General features: G+C 44.0%; 1 protein-coding gene across 1 annotated transcript in view; it reads left to right on the forward strand.

Moving 5' to 3' along the window:
• Positions 1 to 1,090: 1,090 nt before the first annotated feature.
• The window catches only part of GOT1 (glutamic-oxaloacetic transaminase 1), a 28,228-nt gene continuing 2,517 nt past the window's right edge, over positions 1,091 to 26,801 (forward strand). Inside the window, exons 1-9 of the mRNA XM_081823073.1 lie at positions 1,091 to 1,190; positions 3,320 to 3,500; positions 7,371 to 7,593; positions 14,967 to 15,090; positions 15,549 to 15,661; positions 15,895 to 15,999; positions 17,767 to 17,917; positions 18,003 to 18,168; positions 18,915 to 19,057. Of these exons, the coding sequence (XP_081679199.1) occupies positions 1,091 to 1,190; positions 3,320 to 3,500; positions 7,371 to 7,593; positions 14,967 to 15,090; positions 15,549 to 15,661; positions 15,895 to 15,999; positions 17,767 to 17,917; positions 18,003 to 18,168; positions 18,915 to 19,057 (1,306 nt within the window). The remainder of the gene's footprint in view (positions 1,191 to 3,319; positions 3,501 to 7,370; positions 7,594 to 14,966; positions 15,091 to 15,548; positions 15,662 to 15,894; positions 16,000 to 17,766; positions 17,918 to 18,002; positions 18,169 to 18,914; positions 19,058 to 26,801) is intronic.

Raw genomic sequence — 26,801 nt, forward strand, 5'->3', positions numbered from 1 at the left:
TTTTTTTTAAAGATTTTATTTATTTATTTATTTTGAGAGAGAGAATGAGAGACAGAGAGCATGAGAGGGAGGAGGGTCAGAGGGAGAAGCAGACTCCCTGCCGAGCAGGGAGCCCGATGCGGGACTCGATCCCGGGACTCCAGGATCATGACCTGAGCCGAAGGCAGTTGCTTAACCAACTGAGCCACCCAGGCGCCCTTGTATTTTTTTTAAAGATTTTATTTATTTATTTGATAGCGAGAGAGCACAAGTGGGGGGTGGAGTGGCAGAGGACGACGGAGAAGCAGACCTCCCGCTAAGCGGGGAGCCTGATGCGGGACTCGATCCCAGGATTCTGGGATCATGACCTGAGCCGAAAGCAGATGCCTAACCGATTGAGCCACCCAGGTGCCCGAGTAAGTGATGTTTTTAGCAGACACCTGAGTGGGAGAAGTATTGAAAGGTTGCCTTGAGTTGAATTGGAATTGGGCACCATTCAAGCTCTTAATTTAAATACAATTTAAAACCTCCAAGTATTTATTTAGGGCCAGATATATATGTTGATGTTGACTTAAATACATCTTTTAAAAATGTTCAATTTTTTTTTTTTTTGACTCAGTTACCATTAAACTATCTTACAGGGTTTTTGTGAGAATCAAATACATTTCACGTACTTAGAATAGTATCTGGCAGATAAGTAGGGGTTATGTAAGAGTTGTTTTGGCATTTCTGTTACTATTATTGTTGTTTCGGCATTTCTTCGGGTAGGTTGCACAGAAGATGTTGAATAAAAATTTTCAGCTTAAGAACTGCAAAATGAAATCATTTCTGACATTGGTTCAGAAATAAACTGCTCGTGCAGAGAAAAAGCACCCTGCCAGCTCAGGCCAGAAGTGATTGGCTCAGAAGTATAGTTTGCAGTTCAGGTGGTCACCTCACATGTGATGGTGCTTTTGTCATGTTTCCCAGGAACCCAGGAACTGCCCCTCCTTACCATGAACAGATGATTTATGCATTTAATCTGATTTAATGCTTACAACAACTATGGAGGATTGTTTGAGACATAGGGAAGCTGAAGCCCAGATGGGTGAAGCAGTTTGCCCCAGGTCGTATGGCTATTGGTGATGGAACTGTCCTCTCCTCTATTTTGGGTCCTCAGGTTGTCCAGAGGCTGCCAGTGCACTGTAGTGGGAAGAGCCGGGAGATTCTGAGTACAGGCCATCCCTGCAGTCCAGCAAAGTGACCTTGGGAGGGCTATTTAATATCCTGGAACTCAGTCTGTTAAATGAGGAGTGGGGATGGAATGATCTCTGTAAAATTCTACTCGAAGATTCACTCGCACATTACATGTAGGATAATGATGTTACTGGCCTCATCAGTTGGCTGAGGATTAAATGAATAGTTATGTGTGAAATGTGATACATAAGTGAAAAGTGTCATATAAATATTATTTTTCTTTTTATGATCTCTTTTTTTGTGGATGGCAGGTGTTCAGATAAGGGTCTGATTAGAGTCGAATTAAGAGGTCTCCTTCCAGCTTTTGTATGTCCTAGCTCTAGTTAACACACATCCCCAAGTATATCCTTTGTGAAGGAAATGTAATTAATCACTGACTTTGGGGAAGATACTTTTTTTTTTTTTCCCCCGTGTTAAGATAAAACCCAGTGGAGATTATCCAGCTCAAGTTCTAGTGATGTTGGACGTGTTTAAAATTAGCTGCAACTGGGGCGCCTGGGTGGCTCAGTTGGTTAAGCGACTGCCTTCGGCTCAGGTCATGATCCTGGAGTCCCGGGATCGAGTCCCGCATCGGGCTCCCTGCTCGGCGGGGAGCCTGCTTCTCCCTCTAACCCTCCCCCCTCTCATGTACTCTCTCTCATTCTCGCTCTCTCAAATAAATAAATAAATCTTTAAAAAAAAATTAGCTGCAACTATAATTTCACTGCCTAGTTTCTACTTGCTGAGAATTTCTCCAGAGATATTCTTTGTGACTGTTTCCATAATTTCCTTATAGTTAAAGCAGAGCATCACATTTTAAGTGTGACGTGCTCTGAGCTGACCATTTTAGTGCTTCAAGGGCAGGGGAGACGTGGGTCCAGCCTGATGCAGCCTGAAGCAAGACATTTCTTCATAGACTCCTGTCTGTCTGTCATGTAAACTTAGCTTCCTTTGGTTCCAGATAGCCTACTCTTATTTTAATATTTGTTGTGGACTTTAATGTGGATTTCTAGCACCTTCACATAAAATTGTTGGATATATGTGCTGTATCAGGTGTTTCTGAATACTCCCTGGCCCTCTTCCCATGACTCTAGTTGGAAAAGGGCCTTAAGAGGCATACATATGTGCAGGGGCTCCTGGGGGGTGGGGGTGGGGAGGGAAGTAGAGATGTTCAGAGGAGAGGAGGGGGACGGTTTGATAATTTAATTCCCTGTGTTTTCCTTTCTTCTGGAAAGCAGCACTGCTGCACTCCCCTGAAACTTGTGTGACTTCTCTAAAAGAGCTTGTACCCATGCAGAAGGGCAGAGGTGCCTGGAGCTGGGGAGCCTGCTGATAAAGAGGCCCCTCACACAGGCCTCTGGGGCCTGCTTGCTTCAGGCTTTCTCTTGTTCTTAAAAAGAACACATGGATCCATGAACTTAATAGTATGACAGCTTAGCTCTTATAATCCATTTGATCTTGGGCAAATTATTCAACTCTTCTGACCTCAGTTTCCAGATCATAGTATCTATATTGTAAGTCATTATAGGAATTAAACGGGGGTTAGAAGAAAAAGTAAAGCACTTAGCACAATGCCTCGTAGATACTAAGGATTCAGTAAGTCCTTGTTATTACTATGGCTCAGGTACCATCGATGTCTATAATTATGGAATCTTTCTTTCCATCCTGCACTTTTTCCCTGAATGCCAGACCCACACTGGGTACGGTTTGCTAGACACATCCTGCAACCACCTCAAATTCAACATGTTTCGAACACAGCTCATCATTTCCACCTTCCCCTCAATCTTTTCTTTTTTTTTCTGCTTATGTTTTATATCTTAGACCACCTTCCCACCCCACCCCCACCTCCCCGCATCACCACCAGCCTTTATCCAGACTAGAGAGACTTTTGAGTCATTTGTCATCCTTTCCTTGATCCCACGTCAATTTATTTGGTCATTAGGTTCTGTATTTTCTACCTCCTAAATCTATTTTGAGTATCTCCTCTTTTCTTTTTCCTTGCTGCCACTACCTGAATGGAAGACTTCATTATTCCCTTTCTGAATTATTGCAGTACCCACCTGACTTAACGATCCATCTCTGTTCCCCCTTTGCAGTTTATCACCCTCTTGTTTAATGCTTTCAGTTTTTTCCCCATTGAAACGACGTTCCTTAGATGAGGACGTCCTCCAAGACTCTTTAACCCATATTCCTCCATGGGTCCTATGTCTGAACCATGAAAATGCAGATCCTCAAAACCGTCATGTCTCCAAGCCTCTTGGACCTTTAGACAGGTGTTCCCTCAGTCTGGTGAAGCGAAGCAAAATGTACTGCCCCCGCCCCCCCCCCAAATATGCCCTAAGCTGGTTATTTTTAAGAAACTGCAAATACAGGCGAAGCTCTGAAAACCAAGTAGAAGTTACCCTTTTATAAGAAATATTTACATTTATAAGGGAACTATCCATTTGTAAGAATGTCTCTCTCAGATGACTCTAAATCTGGAGGAACTTATCAGTGGAGAGGCGGGGCTTAAATCTGCATCATGACCTTTCTGTTGTTTCCTGTGCTTTTACTGGTCACCTCCCAGAACTGATTCCCCACACCCAACATCTTTTGTCTTTAGCTGAAGGCGGTATTTAAGGTGATGGCTTTGGCTACTTCGGAGAGTTACTCAGTTTTCTTGGGTCTCTCCCATGTATTCAAGTGGCAGAGGTTATTAAACTTTTGTTTTTCTTCTGTTAATCTGTTATGGCAATTTAATTAGTAGACCAGCCGAAGAACCTAGAAGGGTAGAAGGGAAATCTCCTCTTCTACGCTGGAATGCCCTTTCCTTGACTACCTTTTAAATTCTTATTCATCATTCATCCTTCATTCTCTGTAAAATCTTCCCTGACTCGTTACAAGAGAATTAAGGGCTGTATATTCTATGTTTCCTCCAGGGCAGACAGTATCTTATTTGACCTTACCCATTTCTGTGTAGCTACTTGTAGCCAGTGTCTGGTTCTCGGTAGGTTCAGTAAGTCCTTGTTAAATGAGTGAGTGAATGAAAACATGAATGAGAAACTCCTGGATCTGACAAACAGGAATGAAAATCCCCTGGGAGAGCAGGAATCATAGTTGTTAATAATGCTTGACCTCATTGCTCTAATCACCCAAGAGCCTTTGGCTGATCTGCTTCATTAGGGCAGTTAGTCAAGGCATGGGGAATAAATCTGGAACTGAACCTGGGAGAAACTGGACGGTGAAGGAGGCAGGGGAGGTATAAGTTGGCCAATTTCTCTTTTGTCACAATATAGACACAATGCCTCCTTGCGTCTAGTCATATGACAGGATTTTTTAGAGTAGTACACAATATACAGTATGGGTAAGAACAGCAGTTCTGGGACTTTTTCATCTTTTCTCTTTATTTCTAATACATGGTTTACAAATGACATGTTATCATACATATAATACATATGTCATAATTATGTAATATACATAACTTCCAAACACAGATGTGAAGCATTAATAGAACTGGTTTTTCTATGAACACCCACATTGTACATCTAAATAGTATCTCCTCTGTGTGGTTTAGTTAAAGATGTGTTTGCTCTTGCTGCAAGTTCCATTTCCAAAAATCAAATTTACTTTCAAAGGACAAAGATTTGGCACCATTGAGGATATTCAAAATAATGAGACATCGTGTCTAACAATAATTCCAAAAGAAGAATTCCAAGAATATTATGAACAATGGTAGCATTGTGATCATAGATTTCCTTCAGGGACGACTCTTACTTAAAAGTGGTTATTTTGGTATTTCTTTAAAAAAACAGACCAGGGGCGCCTGGGTGGCTCAGTTGGTTAAGCATTTGTTTTCAGCTCGGGTCATGATCCTGGGGTCCTGGGATCGAGTCCCACATGGGCTCCCTGCTCAGTGGACAGTCTGCTTCTCCTTCTCCCTCTGCCCTTCCCCTCTGCTCTTGCACATGTGCGTGCAGCTCTCTCTTGTTCTGTCTCAAGTAAATAAATAAAATCTTTTTTAAAAAATATTTTATTTATTTATTTGATAGAGAGAGACACAGCGAGAGAGGAAACACAAGCAGGGGGAGCGGGAGGGGGAGAAGCAGGCTTCCCGCGGAGCAGGGAGCCCGATGCGGGGCTCGATCCCAGGACCCTGGGATCATGACCTGAGCCGAAGGTAGATGCTTAAGCAACTGAGCCACCCAGGCACCCCAATAAATAAAATCTTAAAAAAAAAACCAGACCGAATCCCACCTGATAAAGTAGGCTTTTTGACTGGTTTGGAAGGAACTCAGTAGGCCAGGGGGTAGCATGTGAGTGTTACGACAGTGTGGTGAGTCACAGCCACCTACCCAGACAGTAGTGGTTTGTTAGTGGCTGTGTCAGTCTGCAGCTCCGGCCACTTTCTTATTACTAGTTTGAGGTGCTTATCAGATTTGGAGATGACACATTCCTAGAGGGTAGAGTTAGTTGATAGAAGAAAGACCCCAAATCAAAATGATCTTATAAAGTATTATTTGTTGTATAACTTTTGAGTGTAATTTTTCATCTAGAAACTTTATTCTAAGGGAACACTCATGAATATATGTAAAGATGTAAGGACGTTTATCACAATGTTTATAATATCAGATCATCGAAAGCAACACAAATTGTTAAGTATGCATGGAAAGGAATGTTGCCTAGCCACTAAAATTGTGTTGTAAATGGATCATAAATGGGAAAAATGGGGGCACCTGAGTGGCTCAGTCGGTTAAGCCTCCAACTCTTGATCTCCGCTCATGTCTTGATCTCAGGATCATGAGTTCAAGTCCCATGTTGGGCTCCATGCTAGGCATGGAGCCCACTTAAATAAATAAGTAAGTAAGTAAATAAGTAAATAAGAAAAATGCCCAATTGCGTTCATAATAAGAGAAATGCGGATTAAAACTACTCTGAGGTACCATTTGCATCCTCATTACTGGCAAAAATTTACTCTGGATGAGGCTGTGGGAAGCAGACACTTACACATTGATGGTAGGAGTTTTAACTGATAAAATCCGTATGGAGGCCAATTTGGATATATCTGTCAAAACTGCAAATACACATACCTCTTAGCCTACTCTTCCATTTTCCACCTTGCATCCTATGGATATATTTACATGGAAGATGACATATGTATGAGGTTGTTCACTGAAGTATTGTTTTGTAATAGCCAAAGATGGGAAGCAACTCAAATGTCCATCAACAAGAGACTGGGAAAACAAATTATGGTACATTCATGAGTTATGCAGCTATAAAAAAAGAATGTGTTTGTGTGGGTCTGTTGGAGACCTAAACTTCCAGCAGAGTCAAATGACCCCTGTGAGGCATCTGCTCAAATCACTGGCCTGGGTGCAAGCCACAGCAGCTGCCCTCTAAAGCTATAAGCCTGAGATAATCATACGGTACTAGAGGGGGAAAAAAATCAGTGATAGGATAACGGGACTAAAAATACTTTTAGTGTCGAGGGGCTTAGGAATTTGCTGTAGGCAAGACTAAGTATTATGTAATAGATACATTTAGATTGATAAAAGTGTGGAATATGAAGTAGGAGGGACAGGCAAAATGGCCAGCAGTGACAGAGAGAGGACAGAGATGTGTGCAGGTATCAGATAGATTGTTGGGTGATTGTGTAACCATCTGCTGGAATCTTCAGCCCTGGGGCCTTTGCTCATGATTTGTCCCACTTCTGTTCTTCCAGGACAAGAGGAGGACGTAGACTTCCCCCTTCTGCCACCCCCTCTCCATATTTTATGTTTGAAGTTGCAGCAGTCATGTGAAGTAGCACCTAGCACTTTTACAGAAATCTCTTGGGGAGATGCAGAAGGAGGAAGATTCTGGGCTCATGGCTTTCCAGAGCTCAGTGTGCTAGGACGATCAACAGAACAACTGTAAGGTGTTTCTGAGTGTGCAGCGTGCTCGCTCGTGCACTCTTCCCGTCTGTCAGGCTCTGTGATGTCCCAGCGTCATTTCAGCATGCTGTCTTTTTGAGGTCACCTATTTAAGAGCTCAGGGTAGGAACCATGGCTGTCCTGCCTGCATGCACCTAGCCCAGTGCCTGGCCCGGAGCAGGCGGGCAGTCAGTGAATGAGCTTTACTTTCATTTCACTCCCTGTCCTGTTTGATGGAAGGAGGTGGAAGGCCTCCCAGTCCCAGCACCAGCTCTTACTTGAATGAAGCCTGCCTCCTCTCTCTGACGTGACTCTTTGCCATGTCCCAGCTTATCGCACAGATGACAGCCAGCCCTGGGTTTTGCCGGTTGTGAGGAAGGTAGAGCAGGAGATCGCCAATGACAACAGCCTGAACCACGAGTACCTGCCGATCCTGGGCCTGGCCGAGTTCCGGTCCTGTGCTTCCCGCCTGGCCCTCGGGGACGATAGCCCAGCTCTCCAGGAGAAGCGGGTGAGTTTTGGGTAAGGATGGACAGGTGGCCCTTGAACAACATGGGGGTTAGGGGTGCCAACTCCACGCTCCATCGAAAATCCTTGTATCAGTTTTGACTCCCCGAAAACTGACGTGCTGATAGTCTACTGGCAGCCTGATGGAGAACCTAAACAGTTTGTTAACACATATTTTGTATGTGTTCTTACAATAAAGTAAGAGAAAAGAAAATATTATTAAGAAAACCATAAGGAAGGGAAAATACATTTCCAATACTGCACTGGATTTGTTAAAAAAAAAAAAAGTCCAGGTGTATGTGGACCTGTGCAATTCAAGCCTGTGTCAGGGTCAACTGTATTTTCTTTAGAAACTGCAAAGGTGAAAAAAGGTTGAAAACTCAATTTGGGGGCACCTGGGTGGCTCAGTCGGTTAAGGGTCTGCCTTCGGCTCAGGTCACGATCCCAGGGTCCTGGGATCGAGTCCCCCATTGGGCTCCCTGCTCGGCGGGGAGTCTGCTTCTCCCTCTTCCTGCTGCTCCTCCTGCTTGTGCTCACTCGATCTCTCTGGCAAATAAATAAATAAAATCTTAAAAAAAAAATAAAGTGAGAAAGCATTGTGTGTGTGATAAAAAAAATAAAAAGAATAAAGAAAACTCAATTTGGTTTAAAGTGTTAGGTGTTATGTCTATTGACGTGTCCGTGAGTAAGAGTTTAAGTAGTGTGATCTTAAGGCCCTGATAGTGCACGTGCTGTGGCCAGACGCCAAGCCTGGCCTCTGTGACTGTTGTGTCGTGTGCCCTAGATGATCAGATTGCTGCTGCTGGGGTTGAAGCCGTCCGCGGAAATGCCAAGCCAAGGGAATTTAATGGAATGATCAAGAGATCGGGGTCTGGACCCAGATCTGCTCCTTCTTTGTCCATGGGCAAGGCATTTACCCTCTAACTCCTACATCTCATCCACATGTTAGGAAAGGACTAGTTTGTGGTTCATGGTCCCACAGGGAACACTTGCTTAGGGGATCGGTTAAGGGGCCTCTGAACCCCTTGAAAAAAAAAATTTTTTTTTTTTGAGAGAACATGTGCAAGCAGAATTGGGGATGGGCAGAAGGAGATAGGGAGAGAGAGAGAGAGAGTCCCAAGCAGGCTCCACACCCAACACAGAGCCCCACCTGGGGCTCAATCTCACGACCCTGAGATCATGACCTGAGCCGAAGGGAGATACTTAACCCACTGAGCCACCCAGGCGCCCCCCTTCCTGCCCTTTCACTCCCAGCGCCCCCTTCCTCCCCCCAGTTCCCTTCCCTTCCCTGCAAGGGCATAGTTTTAAAAGTTCCACAGGTGACTCCAAAGTATAGCCAAGGTTGGGAACCACAAAGTACAGAGGAAGGAAAAAGGAGAGGTATTTGTTTGGAGTAGTGGGAATTCCACTAGGTAGAAGAGAGACCTACCTGATTGGAGCTGGGAGCATGTCCAGGCTGATTTGGGCACCTTGGGCAGGGGAAACCACCTGAAGGTTTGAGCAGAGGAGTTAGCCAGTCCAAGTGTCCGAAGAAGATAAACCTGCTGCAGGAGTAGGCAGGGGATGGGCTCGGGTTTTGCGATAGCCCAGGTAGGTATCATGCAATTAAAGCCAGCTGTCCTGACTGCTCCTCTGGGCCAGTGTCGTAGCCCAGCCTTCATGCGTGGAAGGGACCACATCTTGGAATCATTTATTCTCCACATGCTGTTACTCAGATGCCTCGGTGGCCAGGGGAAAAAATGACGGGCACACAGGCCCAGTCTTCTCTCAGGAGGCAGGGAGGCTCTGAGTGAAGGTCCTGGAACTCGGGTCATGATTAGGCAAGTAATTAATGAGTTTTGCTGGAGGAGCGTCCTGATGAAGTTTGAGAGTGGGGGGCTTAGGCAGCTGGGGTTATCTTGAGAGACGCTATGGGTAGATTTGATGGAATTCTGTTGTTGACAAAGAAAAACAGTTTCTGTGTTGGGGAACTTCTTCCTCTGAAACTGTACGTTTCTTAGACACGTACTAACCATCGTGGCCAAGTGCTTGTTCCTCTGACCAGTGCTCCCGTTTTGGTCATTTCATTCTGTAAGACTTGTGGAACATGGCCTGCCCTCTTCGTCTGCTTCGTCCTGTGTTGTGTTTTTGATCAGAGAACAAATTTAGATAGCAGTCTGTAAATATTTGAAGGCTTTTTTTGGGGGGGGGCGATGGTTTAGGATGCTCTCTTGGCATCTGCATCCCCCTAGGTCCTGGCTGGTTCTGAGCTCTGAGTTTTTCCTTTTTCCCTGGACGTCCTCACCATCCCCAAGCTGCCATCTTAGTTCAGCCCACCATCCTCTCATTTGGATTCTTGTGATAGCCTCCTGCCTCTAGTCTCCTCCCCATTCTATTGGATTCTGCACAGTGTGGGGGCGCCTGGGTGGCTCAGTCAGTTAAGCATCTACCTTTGGCTCAGGTCATGATCTTGAGCTCCTGGGATCGAGCCCTGCGTCGGGCTCCCGAGTCTGCTTCTCCCTCTCCCTCGTGTTCTCTCTCTCAGCCCCTTTCTCTCTCTCAAATAAAAAAAAAAAAAAATCTTAAAAAAAAGATTCTGCGCAGTGCAACTAGGATGATCTTCCGTAGCAAAAAAACCTGATAATCATGTCACCTGCTCCCTGCCTCACATACACACACAGTAACCCCTCCATTATCTACAGGGCAAATCTAGACTTTGAGCTGGGCATGTATATTTTGTAGCCAACCTTCATCCTCTTCTCCAGTGACTCACAGCCCCCCATCCCCCTTGGGTTCCAGCCATTCCAGGAGTCTGTAAGTCACGCAGGGCCTGGCCAAGGGTCACTTCCATGCCGAATCCTTTGCTCTCTCCGGCAGCGCTGAGTTATCACAGGACTTTGTTCACAATTTAAGAATAACTGTACTTAACTGTGCTTATTACTATGATGTATAATTTTATGTCTGTCTCCTACAAGACCATGACTTCCCTCAGGGCAGGGATGATGGCTTACTTATTTATCTCGTAAATCTTCAGCATTTAGCCCTAGCCTGGCATTTCAGAGATTCTCAGATGTTTGAATTCACTCATTCAGTCAACAGATGAGTGCTTACCACTAAGGGTAGGCACTGTTCTAGAAGCTGGAGCACAGCGGTGACCAAAAGACCCCAAATCTTCTGCCCTGGCTTACAGTTTTGTGAGGAGAAGCCAACTGTAAATGTAATAGATAAGGACATGATAGAGTATATTAAAAGAATATAAATGCTGTAAAAATAGAGTAGAAGAGGCACATTAGGGGTGCTGAGTGTGGGAGGTGGGGTAGATATGGTTTTCACTAGGGTAGTTAAGATAGAAATAGAAATGACATTTCAGCCAAAACTTTTTTTTTTTAAAGATTTATTTGAGAGAGAGAGCGCGTGCGCAGGGGGCAGGGGCAGAGGGAGAGGTAGAGAGAGTCTTAAGCAGACTCTGCGCTGAGCATGTATCCCAATGCAGGGCTTGATCTCATGACCCTGAGATCATGACCTGAGGCAAAACCAAGTCGGACGCTTAACGGACTGAGCCACCCAGGTGCCCATCAGCCAAAACTTGAAGGAGATGAGGCATGAATGAATGAATGGACCAGAAAACAATCAGTAATCATTTCTTCCCTTATATTTGTCTTCTCAAGATTTAACATTACCAGGTCCATCAATCATTTTGAGGAGACCTGTTTTCTACACTCACCACTGCCTCTTACTGCTTTCTATTTTTAGACCTTAGGATCCAGACCATAGGTCCAGTTTTCACCTCCTGCACTGTAGTATTTCAGCTTTGGAAATTCCTGAGCTGCCATCGGTAGGAGGGCTTGTGGGCCATGTGATGCTATCCCAGGTCCTCACTTTGACCATCGCCTCTGGGAGGCTTAGGGCTTTCTCTGCGGCTCATCCTTTCAACACCGTCTTCTTCATCAGCTTTGCCCGTGTTAGCACCCTGTGCCAGAGACCGTGTGAACTGCTAGGGCTGCCCAGGTTCATGCATCATGGCCTTGGCCATAAGCAGCTTCTGGTCGCTCTCCTGTTCCTCACACTGAAGACATCACATCGGCAAACTGTGGTCTCAGACAAGTGTTGTCGAATCCAGCAGGGATTTCTTCCGGCCATGTAGCTAAATCAGGAGTGTAGATTACCTCCTGGCATCATGCACACCATGTGTTGCTGGATTTTTCTTGTTCTGGACTCCCCCAGTGTAGCCACCCAGGGCTAGTTGCCTGGTTCCTTTGGAACTTTACACTTGTTACCTTCATCCCAAATGTAGGCCTTCCTTGGGCGTTTTGGAAGTTTGCCAAAATTCGGTTCCCAGAGTGACCAAATTGATACATTATTGATTCACCCCAAATGTTTCTCTTTTAATTGTTGATGTCGCTTGTGTTTCACTGAAGCCATGCCACGTTCAGTATATTTTTATGGAGTGATAATTTCTTGAGAATTTGATGTCAAGTGTTATATATGTCATGAATGTTAAGAATTAGTTAATGTTACTGAAGTGGGTTTATTTCTTCCAAATATGTTTTCAGTCTAGTCTCCTGACCTTCTGACTTCTTTTATTTAATGAATTTGTGTTTTGAAGTGGGAGAGAAAGGAAATAAAAGATTATACCTGGGAATGTTTGCACTGATTGTCCACATACACCTGTCACATATCCATGATAACTGAAAACCAGGTTCAAGGAGAACCTTGCTCATTTGTATAGAAATAGCAACATTCCAGAATTGCTTAGGTGTTTGAAATGTGAAATAATGAATAAAGTTGACATTCAACTTAGCTGGTGACAAATCCATGAAAAACACACATATGGCTTAACATCACCTTGGTAGTGATTTGTATGAAGAATCCAGATAGATGAAATGTGAAGGCAAGACCTTGAAAGTAGGGGCGCCTGGGTGGCTCAGTCAGTTAAGTGTCTGCCTTCAGCTCAGGTCATGATCTCAGGGTCCTGGGATCGAGCCGCACATTGCGCTCCTGGCTCAGCGGGGAGGCTGCTTCTCCCTTTCTCCCTGCTTGTGCTCACTCTTGCTATCTCTCTCTCTCTAATAAATAAATAAAATCTTAAAAAAAAAAAAAGACCTTGGGGCGCCTGGGTGGCTCAGTTGGTTAAGCGACTGCCTTTGGCTCAGGTCATGATCCTGGAGTCCCTGGATCGAGTCCCTCATCGGGCTCCCTGCTCGGCGGGGAGTCTGCTTCTCCCTCTGACCCTCCCCCCTCTCATGTGCTTGCTCTCTCTCATTCTCTATCTCTCAAATAAATAAATAAAATCTTAAAAAAAAAAAAAAGACCTTGATAGTAATGGGAGGGGCCTGGCACTCAGTGGGTCACCCTGAAGGACAGGCACGTTGGTGTGCCCAGCCTCCTTCCCCTGAGTGTCCACTTTGCTTTTTTTTCATGTTTCAGACAGCATTCCTTCACAGATGCTCAGACCTCTGAATACAAATAGAACACTGGGGAGGAATAACAAATGATGATAATTGGTATCACTGCCTCGTTCCTGGCTTAAAGAGGATTTCTGCCAATGAGTCACTATTCGTCATGAAGCTGACTTATTCATCATGGCTGAATGAATTTCTCCTGTTATTTTCAAGAAGTATTCCATTATCTCCTGTTTTACTGAGTGTCAAAATCAGGAATAGCTATGCTTTTAATCTGTTAGGAAGATCATTTGGATTTTCTCTACCTAGCAGCATGACACTTTTTTTTTTTTTTTTTAAGTAGGCTCTATGCTCAGTGTGGAGACTGGTTCAGGGCCTGAACTCATGACTCTTGAGATCAAGACCTGAGCTGAGATCAAGAGTCAGATGCTTAACTGACTGAGCCACCCAGACACCCAGCATGACACATTTTATAATATATTTCTTAACAATCTTGCATTCATGGGCTGACTGTCACTTGAGCAAGGGGTATTTATTAGTGTACTGTTGGATTCGTGCTATCCATTAATGTTTTTTTGGAAAGTGAGTATCAATATTCATGAATGAGCTTGGTCTTCCCTTTTTCCACTTTTTTCCCTTTGTTATCTTTTAGCATCAGTGTTTTGTTTTTAAAAAATTTACAGCTTTTCTTCTTGTCTAGGAAGGGCTTTTTTAGACCACTTTGTGGAAAATTTCAAATATTTACAAAATAGATAATGCAATGTGATGAACAAACCCCCGTGTTGTATCCATCGCCTAGCTTCAACAATGACCCCCCCACCCCCATGCCAAAGGTGAATTATTTTCCAGCAAATCCCAGACAGCTAAATATATTTTTGAAATTATTTCAAAATTTTACAAATAATACATGAACACATTCTCCTTAATTTAAAAAATAACGTCTAGAGTAGGCCAGAGACCCCTTGACCACTATTCCCCCTCCTAGGCTGCTCCCTGGAGGTTGCCATTGTTGTCAGATTGCTGTGTGCCCTTCCTTTTATTTAGATAGATTTTCTCAGATGATCCTTTCCTTTCTTTCTCCTTAGTCCTTTGACATATTGAGCAGTGTAGGCCATTCCTCTACTGAAAGAGTCTTGCCAAAGCCTACTAAGAATTGCGAGAGGGCAGAATCGGAGGCATGTAGGCAGGGCAGCATAACCAGGGCGGGTGACTAGATCTGAAGCGAGGAGGCCTCCTGGATTCATTTCCAGCTCTGCCGCTCACCGCTTTCCTGCCACTCCTAGCCTTTCACAGACCACTTCTCTGAATGGATTTCCTCATGTGTATTGGGGTTGGGGATTTAGGACTTACTTTAGAGAATTGTGTAAGAATCAAATAAGAATGTGTGTGAAGGTCTTTTGTAAATGGGAAGAACTAGGACTCTGTCATCGCCCACGTGAGGTCATTTTGAGATGCGAGGAAGTTAAGGAAAGTCATCCTCACATGTCACTTTTGTTAGAACATATTTCTCCGGGTTAATGGGCCTGCTTTATAGCGATGAGTATTGCAGATTGAGGTCACTGGCAAGCCAGAGACATTTCACATTTATGCTGGAGGCATAAATTTTGATCTTGGGATGGGTGCCGAAGGGACAGGTTTGCCTTCCAGGCGGGCACACTTGAATGTGGCCTGGGTATGTCCTCAGCCTGTGTTCAGTTGGGAAGCTCCTCCAAGAGTCAGACTCCCAGACTTCCCGGGTTGAAGACCTGGCCTTAGTGCTCAGGGGCTGCTTACTGAGCAAAGGGCTTCACTTCTCATAGGCTCAGTTTCCTCGTTTGTAAGCATGGGCAAATCATAGTTATCTCCGTGCGTAGTTATGAGCTTTCCGTAAGAGAGTGTTTAAAGGGCTTAGCACAGAGCAGGCACAAAGTAAGTGCTCGTCGTTACCATGGTTTTCCTGATAATCATCTGACTTCACCGTTATCAGCCAGTGACCCCGCTGCTGCTTCTCTTTCAGGTTGGAGGTGTGCAGTCTCTGGGGGGGACAGGCGCACTCCGAATTGGAGCCGAGTTCTTAGCCCGATGGTACAATGGAACCAACAACAAGGATACGCCCGTCTATGTGTCCTCACCAACCTGGGGTGAGTCCTTGGGCTGCAGAGGAGCCGGGGGAATTACCCTCATGACGCTCACTGTTTATGCAGAAAAGATAGCCCAGCCCTGGATCAACTGACATTGGGAATGGCTTGAGCAGTGGGTTATGGCAGTATATGAGTGACCCGATGCTCCAGTCCAGATTAGGAATACTTGTTCTCAAGACTGCTGGTAGACTTGTGTTTTAGCATATGTTGAAACTTCCCCGAGGAGGCAGAAAGTACAGATACAGGAAGTCTCACCGTGGTAGGATATAAGTTTAGTACGACTGACTGATTGAACTTGTTCTTGGTGGTTGCAGTCATTCTTCTAAGACTTCACCCCTCACCTCGACATTGCCCAGTGAATGCTGAGCCCGTGAGGGCCCCGGCAGCTGATGTGTGTCCTTTCCAGTTATGCCTCCTTTTTTGTCAAAGCATTTAACTTTTTACCCTTCTGCTTACAGAGAATCATAACAGTGTGTTTTCTGCCGCTGGATTTAAAGACATTCGGTCCTATCACTACTGGGATGCAGCGAAGAGAGGACTCGATCTCCAGGGTTTCCTAAATGATCTGGAGGTGGGCGATTAGATGAAAAGTAAACAGACCCATGGTGTCAGGAGGAGCAGGGAAGGGGCTTTGGATCAGTCGATAAGGGAGACAGTCTGAAACATCCCTACTCAAACCAAAATGGTGGTTTCTGAGTTAGCACATAAGGAAGAAATACGCTGCCCCTTGCCCAGTGTGTCACTGACTCTGACCCCCGGATATTCCTGCTAGCGTCGGAACTGATGTGGCTTCCTTCCCCTCAGAATGCCCCCGAGTTCTCCATCTTTGTCCTCCACGCCTGTGCACACAACCCCACTGGGACTGACCCAACTCCGGAGCAGTGGAAGCAGATCGCCTCTGTCATGAAGGTAGCTGCTCTTTCAGAGCATCTCTTGAAAAATAGTATTATTATTTTATGTATTCAAAAGCAATACCTGTTTACGGAAGAGTTTGGAAAATGGGGAAAAGCCTAAAGAAGAAAATAAGTATTAACTGAAAGCTACTGTTACTATTTTGGTATATAGAATATTGTTGTTGTTTTTTAAGTAGTTACACATGTAAATATATTTCTTTCACAAAGATGGCATCATTTTATCTATACGGTTTTGCAACATACTTTGTGTTTCATCTGAATTCCTTTACATGCCATTTAAAGTTCTGTAGCACCATTCCCATGCATGGCTATGTCCCATTAGTGATTGATTAAATCAGTCGATGGACATTTAGATCTCAGGTTTCTTGTTCTTCTGAACAATTATGTATAAGACTCCTTTTTATTATTTCTTTGGGATTACACTTCCTAGGTTGGAATTTCTAGCTCAAAGTGTATATATTCTTCATTAACATGTTTAGAGAATATTCAGTGAGAAATTGTTACGTGCCAGGCACCAGGGGGGTACAAGAGTGAACACAGCAGAGACGGTCCTTGCCCTCAGAGAGCACACAGCCTGTCTGGGGAGACAGCCAAGTACTGTGGCTGTGTTGATGGGGTTACGTGGAGGCATGTAGCCCAGACTTCGGGGAGTGCGTGCGTGTGCATGTGTGTGCGTGTGCGCGTGTGCATGCTAGGAGAGCAGTAGTGGCAGAAGAAGCCATGTTGCAACTTGAAGGATGAGGACAGGTTGGGGCTGGCAGGGATGGAATGTTCCCTACGGAGGGAGGAGTGTGATCACAGCCCAAGGCAGAAATCATGGCCCATTTAAGGAATTGGAAGTAATTCTCGGTACAGCCTAGAGTCCTAAGGGGTTGTGAGTGAGTTAGAGGTAAATGGGGGCCAGATCCTGTGCTGAGGCATTGGACTTTATTTGCAGGGCAGTGGGGAGCCACTGAAAAACTTTGATGTCATCAGAACTTTGTGGTCATCAGGCTACGCAGCAGGGAGTGGGTCAGAGGGAGGCAAGATGAGACAGGCCCAGAGAGCGGTGAGGAGGCTGTTACCGCGATCCGGCTGGGAGCTGACGGGGACCTGAATGCAGGCCGTGGCAGGGGCGGACCTGAAAGGACTCTCGAGCTCCCAGGAGATGGGGTGATAGGACCCGGGATGTGGTTGGATGTAGCTGGATGCGAGGGAGGAGCTACCAGGAGTGGAGGATGCACCCTGGCTTCTGGCTTGGACAGTTGGGGGCATAGAAGTGGTGTCCACTCAGAGCACGAGTCCAGTAGGAGGGGCAAGCTCAGTTGTGGGGAGTTCTTTGAGGAGGTCGGAGGGGTGAGAATAGGGACTCCACGGTCTCCTTCGTCTTAAGTGCCCAGTAGACTAGCCCCGAGATTGTTGGGGAGCCCTGGAGAGACCAAGCTGACTAAGCTTATCACACCAGGAATTCAGAGGGAAGACTCCACCAACACAGGACACTACCTCCGTGCCTCACAAATAAGTCCTGTTGGCAAAGTGGCATCGTGACTCTAGGATGGTATACTTAAAAAAATAAGGTTTACTGAAATTGTTAGATTTGTTGGTTGGTATTTAGCTGAACAGAGGAACAGATGTAAAGTGGTGGTTGAATGCAGAAAGGGAGAGCGAGGACAAATGGGTAGTGTTAGAAATTCTGTGCGGGCACCAGTTGGGGAAGGAAGGCTGGTGTCTGAGGTTGGTTCCAGAAGGATCTCCTGCCCTGACTCGCTTTCCTTCCTCGCAGCGCCGGTTTCTGTTCCCCTTCTTTGACTCAGCCTATCAGGGCTTTGCATCTGGAGACCTAGAGAAAGACGCCTGGGCTGTTCGCTATTTTGTGTCTGAAGGATTCGAGCTCTTCTGCGCTCAGTCCTTCTCCAAGAACTTCGGGCTCTACAGTGAGTGCTCTCCTGAGTTACAGCCCCGCCCCGCCCCGCCCCGCCTGCCTCAGTGCTCCAAGCTGACTCTCATCCCTCCCTTTAGATGAGCGAGTGGGCAATCTCACCGTGGTTGCAAAAGATCCTGATAGCATCCTGCGGGTCCTTTCCCAGATGGAGAAGATTGTGCGAATTACTTGGTCCAACCCCCCCGCTCAGGGAGCGCGAATTGTGGCCCGGACCCTCTCTAACCCTGAGCTCTTTAAGGAATGGTAAGAGGCGCGAGGCCTGATGGGTGAGGTGTGGGAATGTAGAACAGTTAGTTGTCCCCTTACATTTAACTCTCTCTTCCTTTGATTTTGGCAGAGGCAGGACAAAATTACTTTAAATTCTGAGTCTCAGGTACTTCTGTAAAATGAGGCTGGTGCCTACTCCCGTGAGTGTAACACACACATGTGAGTACACAGCGCTGGCCCAGAGGAGGAAGCACTCGAGGAATGGGGCATTTTCCCAGCCCTCCCAGTACTAGGCTTCCTCCCCTAACAGTTGGGAAACACAGGAAGGAATTCCTGATGGAATAGTTTATCCAGCTGCAAGTCATTGTGACAATTTGGGGACTCTTCATTCTTATTTAATTTGCATCTATTTTGCCTTTTCTTGGAACAGTAATTTTTATATAGTAGCTAAATCTACAGTCTGCTCATTTAGGCCTGATAAAGTACATTATCCCGTCTGGGTCAGGGCATAGGTGAATTCTGGGTTAAAACATGAATGGTATTACTGCCAGTAGATCCAAGATGAGCACTGAACTCCATCAGAAGCTCACTTCCTTCCTTCTGCCTGGTAAGTATCTCTCTGGTCTGCTCGTCCACCCAGCCAGGCACCCACCTACTACCACAGGGAGGTCATGATCTCATTTTCAGTGTATAGATTACATTACATTTTTTAAACCTACATGCTTCTGTGAGCCATCTGTCTGCCCTAATCTGGATTGATATTTATATTGCTGTCCACTCAGGACGGGTAATGTGAAGACAATGGCTGACCGGATTCTGACCATGAGATCTGAACTCAGGGCACGCTTAGAAGCCCTCAAGACTCCTGGAACCTGGAACCACATCACTGAGCAAATCGGAATGTTCAGCTTCACTGGCTTGAACCGTAAGTGTCCCCAAACCACTTCGAATGCTCACTATCAGACACAGCCCTTCTCCCTGTGCTCTTGGGTTTGGCTCCTTTAGCTGTCCCCTTTGGTCAGCCATAACTTTGGGCCAGAACAAGTTAGGTTTTCTTAGTGAAAACCTGCTGACCCGTAACTAGGATATTTTCATTTTTGTGGGCCGGGAAGTAACAGGATTTGTAGCCCGGAGCCTTGCTTTATGAAAGGTCTCGTGTAAATGCTCGGGTACCTTTTGGCTTTTCCTTAATCTTAAGTATAATTATTATACCTGATTATTCAAGGACCTAATTTCTTAACAGGTCTTTCCTAGTCTCCAAGCATCGCCCTGAAAAAAAGAGGTTACGGAGTGATCTCTCTAGTTCATAAATAAGAACTGGTAGTTGGGAGTTGAGAGCCCATTGGAAGTCTAGCGGGCAGCTGTACGTGATCTTGGGCAGCCATCGGTGGGGCCTATCAGTGATTGGTTGTCCTGCTGACAGAGCATTCATTCATTTAATAATTCCCGAGCACCTGCTGGCCAAGCCACGGGTCACATGGTGCTGTTTGGCTACTTGCCTGTGTGTAGAGCTTGTGTCCCGTGGCTCTAGGGACAGTTTATGCCTGATGTGGGGAAGTAAATGGAACATCAGAGGTGCTGGGCAGCACAGTAAACAGGGGCCATCAGGGCGCCTGTGTGAAATGAGCTCAGAAAAAGCAGAAGGAAATATAAACAAGAAAGGTGGTGGCGACTGTATATTGTTGAGCCCTAGGAATAATTTGGGGTAAAATAAGGTTTCCCCAAAAGTAAAAGCCAATTGTCCTCGTGATTCTGGAATAGGGCATTAAGTTCATTTAAATAAGTAAAATCGTCCTTTACAATTTTTAAAATACTAAGTGTAATGGAAATGGTATTTAGTAGTAATATTCTAAAAGCTCACAAGGTAGGGATGTCTTCGCATAAGATATCCGTATTATCCCACTCTCCAGAGTAGGAAGTTTTATTATGAATTAAAAAATCGTGAGAACAGATCTGTGCCTATAACATGTAAGTTATATTTTTAGCACCTGGCGCTATTTACCCTTTTTAAAAACAAGTTTTTGTTTATGTTTTTTTTTCTCCTCCCAACATTTTATTAGGAAAAATTTTAACACAGAACAGGTGGCAGAATTGTACCCACCACCTCGGTTCTACCATGCTCATGCTGCCCTGCTTCCTTTATGACATTCTGTCCCTGAGAACGGGTTTGTAGCCTGTCGTCCGTGTCTTATTCTAGGAGATCTGTGAAGCCCCTGAAATGATACTTGAAAAATTGTGTATGTGTGTATCAGCCTTTATCTAGGGAAAGAGTCCGTAAGTTTAGCTTCTTTGCTGTGATGGTCCCCTCCCCTGACAAAAGGAGAGAAGTTTCATTTTCATTTAAAAAAAAAAAAAAGGGTTGGGGCGCCTGGCTGGCTCAGTGGTGGGGCATGCAACTCTTAGATCTCAGGGTTGTGGTTCGAGCCCCACATTGGGTGTAGAGATTACTTAACAATAAAATCTTAAAAGCAAACAAACCAAAAACAGGATTGGAACCCTGGAGCCACATCTACCAGTGGGGCTTCGGCTTTACAAAGAGTGGTGTGCCTGTGGCTCTGAGGGTGTGAGGCTAGGCCTGGTCTGCTTGCCTGACTGTAGTCACACAGCTCACGCTGGTCAAGGCTACCTGTGAAGGTCGCTTTGTCTGGAGGGGTCCATGGTAGCACTGGGTACAGGGTCCAGATTTTCCACTTTCATACAGAGGCAGCTTAGCCTCATGGCTAAGAGCTCAGACTTGGGAGTTACACTGCCTTCCTTAAATCCCAGGCCCACCACTGACTAGCTGTATGACATCGGGTGGTCTTCTAACTTCCCTCTGTGCCATCAATACATGGGAAAGATAAGGTTATTATCAAGATTAACTGAGTTAATATGAAGTGCTTAGAATACTGCCTGGCACATAGTGTTTGCTCCTCTGCTTTTTTTTTTTTTTCATTTAAATTCCATTAGCCAACGTATCGTTAGTTTTGGATATAGCGTTCAGTGATTCATCAGTTTGATATAAGATCCAGTGCTCATCACATCATGTGCCCTCCTTAATGCCCGTCAGCCAAATACCCATCCCCCCACCTCCCCTCCAGCAACGTGTTTGTTTCCCATAGTTAAGAGTCTTTCATGGTTCTGATGACTTCTCATTCGGTTTTCCCTCCCTGCCCCTATGATCATCTGCACTGTTTCTTATATTCCACATAGGAGTGAAACCATATAATTGTCTTTCTCTGATTGACTTATTTCGCTTCGCATAATAGCCTCCAGTTCCATCCATGTCCATGTAAATGGTAAGCATTTGTCCGTTCTGATGGCTGAGTAATATTCCATTGTATATATAAACCACATTTTCTTTATCTATTCATTTGTCGATGGGCATCTTGGCTCTTTCCACAGTTTGGCTATTGTGGACATTGCTGCTATGAACATTGGGGTGCAAATGCCCCTTCGGATCACTACATTTGTATCTTTGGGGTAAATACCTAGTAGCACAGTTGCTGGGTTGTAGCATAGCTCTGTTTTTAACTTCTTGAGGGAACCTCCATACTGTTTTCCAGAGTGGATGCACCAGCTTGCAGTCCCACCGACAGTGTAGGAGGGTTCCCCTTTCTCCGCATCCTTGCCAACATCTGTCGTTTCCTGACTTGTTAATTTTAGCCATTCTGACTGGTGTGAGGTGGTATCTCACTGTAGTTTTGATTTGTATTTCCCTGATGCCGAGTGATGTTGGGCACTTTTTCATGTGTCTGTTGGCCATTTGGGTGTCTTCTTTGCAGAAATGTCTGTTCATGTCTTCTGCCCATTTCTTGATTGGATTATTTGTTTTTGGGGTGTTGAGTGATAATTTCTTTATAGATTTTGGATACTAGCCCTTCATCTGATAAGACATTTGCAAATATCTTCTCCCATTCTGTCGGCTGTCTTTTGTTTTTGTCGACTGTTTCCTTTGCTGTGCAAAAGCTTTTTATCTTGATGAAGTCCCAATAGTTCATTTTTTGCCTTTGTTCCCCTTGCCTTTGGAGACATGTCCAGCAAGAAGTTGCTGTGGCTGAGGTCGAAGAGGTTGCTGCCTGTGTTCTCCTCTAGGATTTTGATGGATTCCTGTCTCACATTTAGGTCTTTCATCCATTTTGAGTCTATTTTGTGTACGTTGTAAGGAAATGGTCCAGTTTCATTTTCCCAACACCATTTGTTGAAGAGACTGTCTTTTTTTCCATTGGACATTCTTTCCTGCTTTGTCGAAGATTAGTTGACCATAGAGTTGAGGGTCCATTTCTGGGTTCTCTATTCTGTTCCATTGATCTATGTGTCTGTTTTTGTGCCAGTACCATACTGTCTTGATGATGACAGCTTTGAAATACAGCTTGAAGTCCGGCATTGTGATGCCACCAACTTTGGTTTTCTTTTTCAACATTCCTCTGGCAATTCGGGGTCTTTTCTGGTTCCATACAAATTTTAGGATAATTTGTTCCAGCTCTGTGAAGAATGTCGGTGGTATTTTGATAGCGATTACATTGAACATGTAGATTGCTCTAGGTAGCATAGACATTTTAACAATATTTACTCTTCCAATCCATGAGCATGGAATGTTTTTCCATTTCTTTGTGTCTTCCTCAATTTCTTTCATGAGTGTCTGTAGTTTTTAGAGTACAGATTCTTTACCTCTTTGGTTAGGTCTATTCCTAGGTCTCTGATGGTTTTTGGTGCATTTGTAAATGGGATCAACTCCTTAATTTCTCTTTCTTCTGTCTCATTGGTAGTGTATAGAAATGCAACTGACTTCTGTGCATTGATTTTATATCCTGCCACTTTCCTGAATTCCTGTATGAGTTCTAGCAATTTTGGGGTGGAGTCTTTTGGGTTTCCACATAAAGTATCATGTCATCGGCAAAGAGTGAGAGTTTGACTTCTTTGCCAATTTGGATGCCTTTCATTTCTTTTTGTTGTCTGATTGCTGAGGCTAGGACTTCTAGTACTCTGTTGAACAACAGTGGTGAGAGTGGGCATCCCTGTCGTGTCCCTGACTTTAGAGGAAAAGCTCTCAGTTTTTCCCCATTGAGAATGATATTTGCCCTGGGCTTTTTGTATATGGCTTTTGTGATATTGAGGTATGTTCCCTCTATCAAGAAAGGATGCTGTCTTTTGTCAAGTGCTTTTTCTGCATCAATTGAGAGGATCATATGGTTCTTAAACCACCCTTGCAGCCAAGGAATAAATCCCACTTGGTTGTGGTGAGTAATCCTTTTAATATACTGTTGGATCCTATTGTCAAGTATCTTGGTGAGAATTTTAGCATCCATATTCATCAGGGATCTTTGTTTGTAATTCTCCTTTTTGATGGGGTCTTTGTCTGGTTTTGGTATCAGGGTAACGTTGGCCTCATAGGAGGACTTAGAAGTTTTCCTTCCCTTTCTATTTTCTGAAACAGCTTCAGAAGAATAGGTGTTAGTTCTTCTTTAAATGTTTTGTGGAATTCCCCTGGGAAGCCATCCGGTCCTGGACTCTTGTTTGTTGGGAGATTTTTGATTACTGCTTTAGTTTCCTTGCTGGTTATGGGTCTGTTCAGGGTTTCTATTTCTCCCTGTTTCAGTTTTGGTAGTTTATATGTTTCCAGGAATGCGTCCATTTCTTCCAGCTTGCCTAATTTGTTGGCATATAGTTGCTTATATGTTGTTAAAATTGTTTGTATTTCCTTCGTGTTGGTCGTGGTCTCGCTTTCATTCATGATTTTATTAATTTGGGTCCTTTCTCTTTTCTTTTTGATAAGTCTGGCTAGGGGTTTATTGATCTTATTAATTCTTTCAAAGGACCAGCTTCTAGTTTCATTGATCTGTTTTACTGTTCTTTTGGTTTCTATTTCATTGATTTGTACTCTAATTTTTATTATTTTTCTTCTCCTGCTGGTTTAGGCTTTATTTGCTGTCCTTTCTCCAGCTCCTTTTGTAAGGTTAGCTTGTGTATTTGGGACTTTTCTAATTTTTTGAGAAAGGCTTGTATTGCTATGTATTTCCCTGTTAGGACTGCCTTTGCTGTATCCCAAAGGTTTTGAACAGTTGTGTTTTCATTTTCATTTGTTTCCATGAATTTTTTTAATTCTTCTTTAATTTCCTGGTTGACCCATTCATTCTTTAGTAGGATGCTCTTTAACCTCCAAGTGTTTGAGTTCCTTCCAAATTTCCTCTTGTGATTGAATTCAAGTTTCAAAGCATTGTGGTCTGAAAATTTGCAGGGAATAATCCCAATCTTCTGGTACTGGTTGAGATGTGATTTGTGACCCAGTATGTGATCTATCCTGGAGAATGTTCCATGTGCACTCGGGAAGAATGTGTATTCTATTGCTTTAGGATGGAATGCTCTGTATATATTTGTGAAGTCCATCTGGTCCAGTGTGCCATTCAAAGCCCCTGTTTCCTTGTTGATCTTCTGCTTAGATGACCTGTCCATTGCTGTGAGTGGGATGTTGATTATTGTATTATTACCAGTGTGTTTCTTTAATTTGGTTATTAATTGGTTTAGATAATTGGCTGCTCCTAAGTTAGGAGCATAAATATTTATAATTGTTAGATCTTCTTGTTGGATAGACCTTTTAAGTGTCATATAGTGTCCCTCTTCATTACTCTACAGTCTTTGGTTTAAAATCTAATTTGTCTGATATGAAGATTGCTACTGCAGCTTTCTTTTGATGTCCATTAGCGTGGTAAATGGTTCTCCACCCCCTCACTTTCAGTCTGGAGGTGTCTTTAGGTCTAAAATGAGTCTCTTATAGAAAGTATATGGATGGGTCTTGCTTTTTTATCCAATCTGATACCCTGTGTCTTTTGACTGGAGCATTTAGCCCATTTACATTCAGAGTAACTATCGACAGATATGAATTTAGTGCCATTATATTACCTGTAAAGTCCCTGTTCTGTAGATTGTCTCTGTTTCTTTCTGGTCTATGTTACTTTTGGGCTTTGTCTTCACTTACAGGATCTCCTTTAATATTTCTTGCAGGGCTGGTTTAATGATCACAAATTCTTTTAGTTTCTGTTTGTCCTGGAAGCTCTTTATCTCTCCTTCTATTCTGAGTGACAGCCTTGCTGGATAAAGTATTCTTGGCTGCAATGTTTTTTCTTATTTAGTTCCCTGAATATGTCATGCCAGGCCTTTCTGGCCTTCTGCGGATAGGTCTGCTGCCAGTCTAATGTAGATTAAGGAGCTCTTTCCTCAAGCTGCTTTCAGGATTTTCTCTTTAGCTCTGAAATTTGCAAGCTTCACTATTATATGTTGGGGTGTTGAACTATTTTTTTTTTTAAAGATTTTATTTATTTATTTGAGAGAGAGAATGAGATAGAGCATGAGAGCGGGGAGGGTCAGAGGGAGAAGCAGACTCCCTGCTGAGCAGGGAGCCCAATGCGGGACTCGATCCCGGGACTCCAGGACCATGACCTGAGCCAGAGGCAGTCACTTAACCAACTGAGCCACCCAGGCGCCCTGGGGTGTTGAACTATTTTTATTGATTTTGGGGGGCGTTCTTTCTACCTCTTGGACTTGAATGCCTGTTTTTTTCCCCCAGATTAGGGGAGTTCTCAGCTATGATTTGATCAAATATACTTTCTATTCCTCTATCTCTTTCTTCTTCCTCTGGGACCCCAATAATTCAAATATTGTTTTGTTTTATGGTATTGCTGATTTCTTGAAGCCTCCCCTCATGGTCCCTTGGTTGTTTTTCCCTCTTTTCCTCAGCTTCCTGCCTTTCCATCATCTTATCTTCTATGTCACTGACTCTCTCTTCTGCCTCATTTACCCTAGCTGTTAGAGCATCCAATTTATACTGCATCTCATTGTTAAAGCATTTTTAATTTTAGCCTGATTAGAATTTATTTCTACACTAAGAGACTAGTGTCTTCTATGCTTTTTTCAAGCCCAGCTAGTAACTTTATAATCATTGTCCTGAATTTCAGCTCTGACATTTTACTTATATCCATATTGATTAGATCTGTGGCAGAGAGTATTACCTCTGGTTCTTTCCTTTGTTGTAAATTCCTCCTTTTGTCATTTTGCCCAGAGAAGAATGAATGAATGATAGAACAAACTCAAAATATCAACCATGACCCAAGTGAAATACACACTAGACATATCCAAAGAGGTCAGACACCAAAATGAAAAGAAAAAGAAAAAAAAGGTGGGGGGAAGAGAGAATATAATCTTCCAGGTGGACAAAACAGGGTGATCCATTTAGTCCTGGGTGTATTTTGGTCTGTTTGTTAGAAGACACTCAATCCCAAAATTGTAAAGAAAGCAAAACCTATATATTTACAAAAATGAAATTGAAGACAGTGAAAGGAAGCCAGAAATGAAGAGTATATCTGTAAAATGTAAATGTAAAAATGAATGTTAAAAAATGACTTAAAAATAAAGAGCTGATAAAATAAGAAACTAGTTAAAAAGGAAAAAAAAGAAAAGGAAAATTTTAAACTGAAAGATGAAAGAATCATGAGATGAAACCTTGAATTATACATACCTTTTTCCCCTAGTGCTGGAGTTTTGCAGTTCTGTGTGCTCCATAAAGTTGGTATTCACCTGATGTTCCAGCTGGTCTTCTGGGGGAGGGGCCTGCTGTGCTGATTCTTGGGTGTCTTTGCCTGGGCAGAGTTACACCACCCCTTGCCAGGGGGCCAGGCTCAGTGTAAGCTGCTTCA

The sequence above is a fragment of the Leptonychotes weddellii genome, chromosome 6 (assembly GCF_054177405.1).
Source record: "Leptonychotes weddellii isolate Sample4059 chromosome 6, ASM5417740v2, whole genome shotgun sequence".
In the NCBI taxonomy this organism is placed as follows: domain Eukaryota; kingdom Metazoa; phylum Chordata; class Mammalia; order Carnivora; family Phocidae; genus Leptonychotes; species Leptonychotes weddellii.